The sequence below is a fragment of the Oncorhynchus kisutch genome, unplaced genomic scaffold (genome assembly GCF_002021735.2).
Source record: "Oncorhynchus kisutch isolate 150728-3 unplaced genomic scaffold, Okis_V2 scaffold3899, whole genome shotgun sequence".
NCBI classification, from domain to species: Eukaryota; Metazoa; Chordata; class Actinopteri; order Salmoniformes; family Salmonidae; genus Oncorhynchus; species Oncorhynchus kisutch.
In genome coordinates, this window is record NW_022265844.1 from 127,290 (window position 1) to 138,577 (window position 11,288).

General features: G+C 47.0%; 1 protein-coding gene across 1 annotated transcript in view; it reads left to right on the forward strand.

The window, feature by feature from the left end:
• LOC109876624 (E3 ubiquitin-protein ligase pellino homolog 1) overlaps window positions 1-11,288 on the forward strand; it is a 34,705-nt gene extending 23,417 nt beyond the window's left edge. Inside the window, exons 4-8 of the mRNA XM_031821163.1 lie at window positions 614-715; window positions 1,996-2,193; window positions 2,436-2,624; window positions 9,298-9,498; window positions 10,560-11,288. Coding sequence (XP_031677023.1) covers window positions 614-715; window positions 1,996-2,193; window positions 2,436-2,624; window positions 9,298-9,498; window positions 10,560-10,979 — 1,110 coding nt within the window. The 3' untranslated portion in view covers window positions 10,980-11,288. The remainder of the gene's footprint in view (window positions 1-613; window positions 716-1,995; window positions 2,194-2,435; window positions 2,625-9,297; window positions 9,499-10,559) is intronic.

Consider the following 11,288-nt stretch of genomic DNA (forward strand, 5'->3'; position numbering starts at 1 on the left):
CCCTGCAGGAGGCCTTTCTACCCTGTCCCTGCAGGAGGCCTTTCTACCCTGTCCCTGCAGGAGGCCTTTTGTCCTTTGGTAGGCCGTCGTTGTATATAAGATTTTTTTCTTAACAACATGTAATTCAATTAAAAACCTACACACAACACCATAACAATACTGCCTTGGTTAACAGTGGAAGTATGTGAACCATGCCTTTACGAACACAGGGAACACCCTGGCTGTTTACGGCAGAGTTGAGTGTGAACTGACCAATGAAGGGCAGCAGAGAGATGTCCTACAAAGTGTGTGTGTCCTTGGAAACACATGTATGTTTCCATCCTCTTAATTAAGTCTTTAAACAGGCCTGTTAAACCACGAGGCTGGGATTGTTGGGGACCATTTGGATTAGTGATTGAGGTGTGTGTGTGTGTGTGTGTGTGTGTGTGTGTGTGTGTGTGTGTGTGAGACGTTTAGAACGCTACTTAGCAGATAGAAATATAACAAAAAGAGCTGAGGACAGAACCTTCTCTGTTCAACATTTCTATACTGAACATTCCTCTTTTCTCAATTTCTTTCCCTGTCTCTGTCCCCGTCCTCCCTCCCTCCCTTTGTCCCTCCCTCCCCTCTCCAGGCTATCAGCAACAAGGACCAACACAGCATCTCCTACACGTTATCCAGAGGTCAGACGGTGGTGGTGGAATATACTCATGATAACAACACAGACATGTTCCAGGTAACTACAAACTCATCGTTCTGTGGGCCCAGTTGCAGAAAACATCCTTAAGGACATTTTCTCTTAAACTTTCCTTCACTTTTTAGTCAGTTGCAGGCAAATTTTCCCTCTTAAATGAAGTGAAAAAGTTAAGGTTGTCCGTGAGGTCTCTTTTTAAGTGCTTCATTCAGTATGGTTTCATCTGCTCACCAGCAGATGTTCAACTTAGTAGTGTTTCTGTTGTCTATACAAAATACTCAGATATCAGTTAAATTAGCCTACCTTTGAAAAGCATAGATATATATTATAGTCGTATCAAGTGTAGGGTGTTATTTAGTCTGGATCATCAGGGTAAAGCACATCTGGAACGTTCTCTCTTCTGGGCTCCTTTCTGCTTTAAACGATAAGCCTGACTCCAGATCATCCCATGTTGGAGAGGGGATGGGGGAGGAACCTGTTAGGGGCGATCTGAGATTTTTACACTGCTTTGGTGCTCTTCACTCTTTCTACATTGTTCTGTTGCTTTATGTTACTAACGACCACATATTTTGAACAATTCGGCAGTTCGGTAAACAGGGCATTTGGCATGTCGCCGTGATGTCAGACTCTGGTGCTGCGGTCCCGTTTTTAAATATGCTAAACCATAGTTTGTAACATCACAATGTCGCCACCATCAACGATCGCTGTCACACATCGATAGACGATAAAATCTTAGTCACCCAACCCTAATGTAGTGCACATCTTTTAACCAGGGCCCATAGGGCTCTGTAGTGCACCCTATTCCCTAAGTAGTGCACTTCTTTCAACCAGGGGCCATAGGACTATTAGGGAATAGGGCGCCATTTGGGACCTATCCATATTCTTATATTTATGTGAATGTATTGGCTTGTGTTTGTACTTTCAAATGTGTTGTGTGTTAACTAGTTACAGTATGAAGTTAGTAAGTATTGTCTGAGTCAGAATGACCCATGGGGCAGGAGCCTGTTTCTGTGAGGCAGTCCCTTGATAAGACATGAGTTATGAGCATAAATAACATATTACCTGTTTCGAATGGAAGTAGATTTAAATCTACCTGTGCAGTCAATGTCTCTAAACACATTTACGTCCTCTGTCTTTTCTCTCTCCCCATTTCTCTCCTTCTCTCTGTCTGTCTCCCACATAAAGTCAACCTACTTGTAACATATTGTCTTTTCTCTCTCCCCATTTCTCTCCTTCTCTCTGTCTGTCTCCCACATAAAGTCAACCTACTTGTAACATATTGTCTTTCTCTCTCCCACCGTTCCCCTCCCTCTCTCTGTCAGATTGGTCGTTCCACAGAGAGCCCTATAGACTTTGTGGTAACCGACACGGTGGCAGGGAGCCAGAGTAACTCAGACACCCAGTCAGTCCAGAGCACCATCTCTCGCTTCGCCTGCCGTGTCATGTGTCAGAGGACGCCCCCCTACACCGCACGCATCTACGCTGCCGGCTTCGACAGCTCCAAGAACATCTTCCTAGGGGTGAGTGGGTCGGGGGGAGGGGGGAGTGGGATGGGGGAGGTGTGTGTGGGATGGGGGGTCGGGGGTCGGGGGGGGTGTCACTAAAATGAAAATGGGGGGGATTTTCACCTCCCTCTTTGATTTGTTAAAATGTTCAGAAAGGTACATGCATACCACACAGTACAGTAAATCTTGACACTAAATTAACAATTTACTTTCTATTTCCCTCTCTAACCCCCCCCCTTGTCCCCCGCCCCCGTCAGGAGAAGGCTGCTAAATGGAAGACGTGTGACGGTCAGATGGACGGTCTGACCACCAACGGCGTGCTGGTGATGCACCCTCGCCACGGCTTCACGGAGGACTCCAAACCAGGCGTCTGGAGAGAGATCTCAGTCTGCGGTAACGTCTTCACCCTCCGAGAGACCCGCTCCGCTCAGCAGCGGGGCAAGATGGTGAGACACACACACACAGGGCAAGATGGTGAGAGACACACACACACACACAGGGCAAGATGGAGAGGGGTAACGTGAAAACACATTCTACTCTAAAGAGAGAGGGATAGAGAGAGAATGAGAGAGAGAGAGAGAGAAATATGTTTTTTTTTCACTACTTGTTAGCAATTCCAAATGGCAGCGCAGGTCTTTATCAAGCATCATCCCACCTCTCCTCTTTCACCTCTCTTCCTCTCATCCCTCTCTTCATGTCTCCCGATGCAGCAACAAATGAACGAGTACATTATGGGGAGCTTTCAATAGTGAAGAGTTAACCATGTGTGCTCCAGCATTAAAGAACCCACTTCCTATTTCACAGCTGATTGGCTGTTTTAGATACTGGGGGGGCACCAATAGAAACATCTTCATATTTATCTGTCTCAAAAGGAAATCTAAAAAGGCATTAAATTAGATTTGTGTCCTTTCCGATCTACACAACCTATTTTTCCAAATGAATAAAAATGAAGATGTATTGATCGTGTGTCTTCTCAGCCCAGACTTCATACTTGGTGAAAGCACCGTTTGACGGTCGTTACAGCTGTGAATCATTCTGAATAAGATTCTACCGAGCTTGAACAACTCTTAGCCCACATGAAAGTAAGGCCTGGGGGAGTGTGGTATATGACCAATATAGGTGACTATAGGTGACTTCGGGGCGGCAGGGTAGCCTAGTGGTTAGAGTGGTGGACTTGTAACTGGAAGGTTGCAAGTTCAAACCCCCAAGCTGACAAGGTACCAATCTGTCGTTCTGCCCCTGAACAGGCAGTTAACCCACTGTTCCTAGGCCGTCATTGAAAATAAGAATTTGTTCTTAACTGACTTGCCTAGTTAAATAAAGGTAAAATAAAAAAATAAAATAAATAAAATATACCACGGCTAAGGGCTGTTCTTAGACACAACGCAACGCGGGAGAATGAGAGAGATGTAGCTTCGGTCTTTTAGTTTTGAACGGGTTGGGCTAGAGACGAGCGTTTTCCTGCATTGTAAAGGTACAACCACGGAGACACAACCATGCTCTGTGTGTTTCTATGGCAGTGGCTCTGGTATAGCTAAGCCCAGAGCCAAACAGTACCAGAGGCTCTGGTATAGCTAAGCCCAGAGCCATACAGTACCAGAGGCTCTGGTATAGCTAAGCCCAGAGCCATACAGTACCAGAGGCTCTGGTATAGCTAAGCCCAGAGCCATACAGTACCAGAGGCTCTGGTATAGCTAAGCCCAGAGCCATATATTAAGAAATAAATGACTCTGGCTAACGGTTTTCACAGACAAAGTAAAATTATACAAATGAATTTTGCTCCTGATGCTCACCTCTCAAATGTAACATCAGCCTGAGAACACTGGACCTAAAACAACCACACAGATATAACCAAGTGACGTTTAATGTTTCACCTGACCGCCACTAGTGCTCCCAAGTCAAAAGTCCACTGGTCACGTTAATAAGTGAGTGTTTAAAAAATAAAGTTTCCCAGTGCAGACTTCCTCAAGGCCTCGGCACACCGGTTGGGAACCACGGATCTACAGAATGCCACAGGAAAATGACCACTTGTATAATGTAGTGCAGTCACCTACCTTCCCTGTTCCCTCCTGTATAATGTAGTGCAGTCACCTACCTACCCTGTTCCCTCTTGTATAATGTAGTGCAGTCACCTACCTGCCCTGTTCCCTCCTGTATAATGTAGTGCAGTCACCTACCTTCCCTGTTCCCTCCTGTATAATGTAGTGCAGTCACCTACCTGCCCTGTTCCCTCTTGTATAATGTAGTGCAGTCACCTACCTGCCCTGTTCCCTCCTGTATAATGTAGTGCAGTCACCTACCTTCCCTGTTCCCTCCTGTATAATGTAGTGCAGTCACCTACCTGCCCTGTTCCCTCCTGTATAATGTAGTGCAGTCACCTACCTGCCCTGTTCCCTCCTGTATAATGTAGTGCAGTCACCTACCTGCCCTGTTCCCTCCTGTATAATGTAGTGCAGTCACCTACCTGCCCTGTTCCCTCCTGTATAAAGTAATGCAGTCACATTAATAAATAAACCTCCACACAGCTGCAGGGTGCAGTAGTGCAGTCACCTACCTGCCCTGTACCCTCCTGTATAAAGTAGTGTAGACACCCACCTTCTCTGTATCCTCCTGTATAAAGTAGTGTAGTCACCCACCTGCCCTGTTCCCTCCTGTATAATGTAGTGCAGTCACCTACCTGCCCTGTTCCCTCCTGTATAAAGTAGTGTAGTCACCCACCTTCTCTGTACCCTCCTGTATAATGTAGTGCAGTCACCCACCTGCCCTGTTCCCTCCTGTATAATGTAGTGCAGTCACCTACCTGCCCTGTTCCCTCCTGTATAAAGTAGTGTAGTCACCCACCTTCTCTGTATCCTCCTGTATAAAGTAGTGTAGTCACCCACCTGCCCTGTTCCCTCCTGTATAATGTAGTGCAGTCACCTACCTGCCCTGTTCCCTCCTGTATAAAGTAGTGTAGTCACCCACCTTCTCTGTACCCTCCTGTATAATGTAGTGCAGTCACCTACCTGCCCTGTTCCCTCCTGTATAAAGTAATGCAGTCACATTAATAAATAAACCTCCACACAGCTGCAGGGTGCAGTAATGCAGTCACCTACCTGCCCTGTACCCTCCTGTATAATGTAGTGCAGTCACCTACCTGCCCTGTTCCCTCCTGTATAAAGTAATGCAGTCACATTAATAAATAAACCTCCATACAGCTGCAGGGTGCAGTAATGCAGTCACCTACCTGCCCTGTTCCCTCCTGTATAAAGTAGTGCAGTCACAGTAATACCTCCACACAGCTGCAGGGTGCAGTAATGCAGTCACATTAATACCTCCACACAGCTGCAGGGTGCAGTAATGCAGTCACATTAATACCTCCACACAGCTGCAGGGTGCAGTAATGCAGTCACATTAATACCTCCACACAGCTGCAGGGTGCAGTAATGTCATGGGGAAGAAGAACAATACCACTTCATCATTTATCCTGAATTTAAAGAGGCAATCTACAGCTTAAACAAAACCCAAGTGTCACCGGTTACTGATGTGGTAAACAGCCGAGGGAGGGGCTGGAAAAATGGAACCACTCATGTTCACAGACATAGTTATGGATACGAGGACTGACCATCCATGATGTCCGACGTCTAGTTTTAGCCATGTTGTGAGGCTATACAGTGTTTGTTTACATTTACGTTGTTTACAAACAGCGAGGGATGACAAGCTTATATTTGGAATTCTGATGAGGTACGACAGTTGAACTAAGCTAATTAGGCACATTATAAGTTATATTCTTCAAGATTCAATGGGTATTATATAAAACAAAAATATGTCAAATGTATGTACAGTATCAATCACAGATGGCCCTATTTTTAATCTGCTACTGTCAGCTCCAAATGAAGAAGCCTGGTAAGCCTTAGCAAGACCCTTTTTACTGGTCTAAACATTTAGTTAAGGAAAAAGGCAAACTTGGGACAAGAAAATGTTTAGTCTTCTCCTTGACATGTCTTAGGTTTAGTGTGAATGTCAGTGATTAGAGGCTGTAGCCTAGTTGATTAGAGGCTGTAGCCTAGTTGATTAGAGGCTGTAGCCTAGTGGATTTGAGGCTGTAGCCTATGGCAGTATACCCAGCCTGTAGTTGATTTGAGGCTGTAGCCTATGGCAGTATACCCAGCCTGTAGTTGATTTGAGGCTGTAGCCTATGGCAGTATACCCAGCCTGTAGTTGTTTGAGCCTGTAGCCTATGGCAGTATACCCAGCCTGTAGTTGATTTGAGCCTGTAGCCTATGGCAGTATACCCAGCCTGTAGTTGATTTGAGCCTGTAGCCTATGGCAGTATACCCAGCCTGTAGTTGATTAGAGCCTGTAGCCTATGGCAGTATACCCAGCCTGTAGTTGATTTGAGGCTGTAGCCTATGGCAGTATACCCAGCCTGTAGTTGATTTGAGGCTGTAGCCTATGGCAGTATACCCAGCCTGTAGTTGATTTGAGGCTGTAGCCTATGGCAGTATACCCAGTCTGTAGTTGATTTGAGGCTGTAACCTATGGCAGTATACCCAGCCTGTAGTTGATTTGAGGCTGTAACCTATGGCAGTATACCCAGCCTGTAGTTGATTTGAGGCTGTAGCCTATGGCAGTATACCCAGCCTGTAGTTGATTTGAGGCTGTAGCCTATGGCAGTATACCCAGCCTGTAGTTTATTAGAGCCTGTAGCCTATGGCCCAGCCTGTAGTTGATTAGAGCCTGTAACCTATGGCCCAGCCTGTAGTTGATTAGAGCCTGTAACCTATGACCCAGCCTGTAGTTGATTAGAGCCTGTAACCTATGGCCCAGCCTGTAGTTGATTAGAGCCTGTAACCTATGGCCCAGCCTGTAGTTGATTAGAGCCTGTAACCTATGGCCAGCCTGTAGTTGATTAGAGCCTGTAACCTATGACCCAGCCTGTAGTTGATTAGAGCCTGTAACCTATGGCCCAGCCTGTAGTTGATTAGAGCCTGTAACCTATGACCCAGCCTGTAGTTGATTAGAGCCTGTAGCCTATGGCCCAGCCTGTAGTTGATTTGAGGCTGTAGCCTATGGCCCAGCCTGTAGTTGATTAGAGCCTGTAACCTATGACCCAGCCTGTAGTTGTACATTTAGATAGTAGTATTTCCAGGCTATATGACAGCATGTGTCTGTTAAATGGGATGTGACTGGTTCTGTGTGTCCGTCGGTCGGTCAGTAGAGGACTCTGTCCACCAGGCAGGTGACTGGGGAAAACAGAAGAGGTCAACACTGCAGCATAGTGTCCTACAGTATGCCCTTCACACACATGCACAAACCATCCACACAGATATGCGCATGCAGACATGTACACACACACACACACACACACACACACACACACACACACACACACACACACACACACACACACACACCACCAGAACCCAGTGCCAGTGGGCCTGTTTGTCCTTCCCCAGTCTGAGTGTTCAGGGTTGAAGTGATTGTAATTAAGGATAGACCCATAGGAGAACACACTCACACCCTCCCCAGGGCCTGGAGTCCTTACAGTATGTGTTGACAAAAGTCTGCCTTGATTTATGAGAGTGTGACATGATTAATGAGTGTGTGTGCAGGAGATGCCAGTGCTAGTGTGTGTTTGAGACAGGATGTGAGTTTGGTGTCGTGTAAGGGACAGGATGTGAGTTGGGTGTAGTGTCGTGTAAGAGACAGGATGTGAGTTTGGTGTTGTGTAAGAGACAGGATGTGAGTTGGGTGTAGTGTCGTGTTTGAGACAGGGTGTGAGTTGGGTGTAGTGTCGTGTTTGAGACAGGGTGTGAGTTGGGTGTAGTGTCGTGTTTGAGACAGGGTGTGAGTTGGGTGTAGTGTCGTGTTTGAGACAGGGTGTGAGTTGGGTGTCATAAGAGACAGGATTTGAGTTGGGTGTCGTGTAAGAGACAGGATGTGAGTTGGGTGTCGTGTAAGAGACAGGATGTGAGTTGGGTGTCGTGTAAGAGACAGGATGTGAGTTGGGTGTCGTGTAAGAGACAGGATGTGAGTTGGGTGTCGTGTAAGAGACAGGATGTGAGTTGGGTGTCGTGTAAGAGACAGGATGTGAGTTGGGTGTCGTGTAAGAGACAGGATGTGAGTTGGGTGTCGTGTAAGAGACAGGATGTGAGTTGGGTGTCGTGTAAGAGACAGGATGTGAGTTGGGTGTCGTGTAAGAGACAGGATGTGAGTTGGGTGTCGTGTAAGAGACAGGATGTGAGTTGGGTGTCGTGTAAGAGACAGGATGTGAGTTGGGTGTCGTGTAAGAGACAGGATGTGAGTTGGGTGTCGTGTAAGAGACCGGATGTGAGGTGTGTGTGTGTCAGTAATGTGTACCAGCTCTCCAACCTCCATACAGAGATGTGGAGAACAGATGGGCTAGCCTGCCATCTACAGGGCTATACGAGACACTACACCCCTTCAACACTGCTCCTTAAAAGTACTCAGAGATGCACAAAGTAAACAGCAATATTGTCCGGTCCATTTCCTCAACAACTAAGAGCGTTGAAGCGCGCGGCTAAACTTCTCCGCTGTTTTGGTCTCATAGCTCACACCTTGTAGCAGTGTGAAGAGCACCTGTGTACATGCAGAGATACTCAGTGTGACTGAGAGAGTGGAGTCATGCACAGATACTCAGTGTGACTGAGAGAGTGAAGTCATGCACAGATAGTGTGTGTGACTGAGAGAGTGGAGTCATGCACAGATACTCAGTGTGACTGAGAGAGTGAAGTCATGCACAGATACTCAGTGTGACTGAGTGAAGTCATGCACAGATAGTGTGTGTGACTGAGAGAGTGGAGTCATGCACAGATACTCAGTGTGACTGAGAGAGTGAAGTCATGCACAGATACTCAGTGTAACTGAGAGAGTGGAGTCATGCACAGATACTCAGTGTGACTGAGAGAGTGAAGTCATGCATTGTGCTCATCTCAATATCTGCTCTGCTATTCGTGGTAACGTCATATCGCTGAGTCTCAGTTTACATTTTGTTAAAGTGTAATCATCTGAACATTTTGAAAGTAGGTTTAATGTGTGAAGTTCTGTTCTGATGAAATTACGCGTATGGTTGTGTATATTGTTGCGTGTTTTGAAGATTGTCCCCTCTCCCCTCAGGTAGAGGCAGAGAGCCAGGAGCTGGTGGATGGCTCACTGATAGACCTGTGTGGAGCCACGCTCCTGTGGCGCACGGCCGAGGGCCTGAGCCGCACCCCCACCATCAAACACCTGGAGGCGCTACGTCAGGAAATCAACGCAGCCCGGCCCCAGTGTCCCGTCGGCTTCAACACCCTGGCCTTCCCCTCCATGAGACGCAAGGCGAGTTCCCTCCCTAATACAATGACAATACAATAGAAAATATGCCCCCCCCCATGCTCTTATCCAAAGCAACTGCAGTTATTAGATACAGATATTTAGTCATTTAGCAGACTCTTATCCAGAGACACTACAGTAGGGAGTCATTTAGCAGACTCTCTTATCCAGAGACACTACAGTAGGGAGTCATTTAGCAGACTCTCTTATCCAGAGACACTGCAGTAGTGAGTCATTTAGCAGACTCTCTTATCCAGAGCCACTACAGTTAGTGGCTAGGTGGGACAACCACATCTCAGTCATAGTCAGTACATTTCTCCTTAATAAAGTAGAAATCAGTAAAGTCAGAGCTAGTAGGGAAAAACCAGTTGTAGAGTAGAGAAGGCAGCAGGGGGTTTCTGTAGGGAAAGACCAGTTGTAGAGAAGGCAGCAGGGGGTTTCTGTAGAGAAAGACCAGTTGTAGAGTAGAGAAGGCAGCAGGGGGTTTCTGTAGAGAAAGACCAGTTGTAGAGTAGAGAAGGCAGCAGGGGGTTTCTGTAGAGAAAGACCAGTTGTAGAGTAGAGAAGGCAGCAGGGGGTTTCTGTAGAGAAAGACCAGTTGTAGAGTAGAGAAGGCAGCAGGGGGTTTCTGTAGAGAAAGACCAGTTGTAGAGTAGAGAAGGCAGCAGGGGGTTTCTGTAGAGAAAGACCAGTTGTAGAGTAGAGAAGGCAGCAGGGGGTTTCTGTAGAGAAAGACCAGTTGTAGAGTAGAGAAGGCAGCAGGGGGTTTCTGTAGAGAAAGACCAGTTGTAGAGTAGAGAAGGCAGCAGGGGGTTTCTGTAGAGAAAGACCAGTTGTAGAGTAGAGAAGGCAGCAGGGGGTTTCTGTAGAGAAAGACCAGTTGTAGAGTAGAGAAGGCAGCAGGGGGTTTCTGTAGAGAAAGACCAGTTGTAGAGTAGAGAAGGCAGCAGGGGGTTTCTGTTCTATAGGTTTTCTAATGTATCCAGGTGTTTTTGTTGTATGTGTTGCTGGTGACTCTTCCATTCTCCCCTTATGGGATTACTTACGATGTATCTCATCTACTGTAGGACACCCCAGATGAGAAGCAGCCGTGGGTCTATCTCCAGTGTGGCCACGTCCACGGTTACCACAACTGGGGAAGCCACCGGGACAGAGACAGGCTGGACCGGGACAGAGACAGGCTGGACCGGGACCAGGAGGAGAGGGAGCAGGGCTGGAGCAGGGAGTGTCCAATGTGTCGAGCCACTGGGCCGTACGTTCCCCTCTGGTTGGGCTGCGAGGCAAGCTTCTATCTGGACACGGCTCCGCCCACCCACGCCTTCTCACCGTGTGGTCACGTGTGTTCCGAGAAGACTGCTATGTTCTGGAGTCAGATCCCGCTGCCGCACGGAACACACACCTTCCACGCCTCCTGTCCCTTCTGCGCCCAGCAACTGAGTGGCGAGCAGGGATACGTTAGACTCATCTTCCAGGGCCCTCTCGACTAGGGGGACTATTTGTCCTTGGTCGGAACTACTTTCCGTTTTGGTCGCAAAGGAACAACGCTTAGAACTTCCAACTGCCTGGGATTTTGGGGCGGGGGGGGATTTCTGGAATGTTCTCTCCGTTTCTGTTTGTCTCTCTGTGCTTTTAAGTGACCTTTTCTATTTTAGATTTTTATTGGGAATGAAAACAAAGATTTCTATATTTTCATGTGAAACAAGAAGAGAAAGAAACCAACACTACTGGGTGATATCATTTAGTTTTCTGAAAGAACTGTAAACTGTATTTATCTATTATACTGATATATGACCACA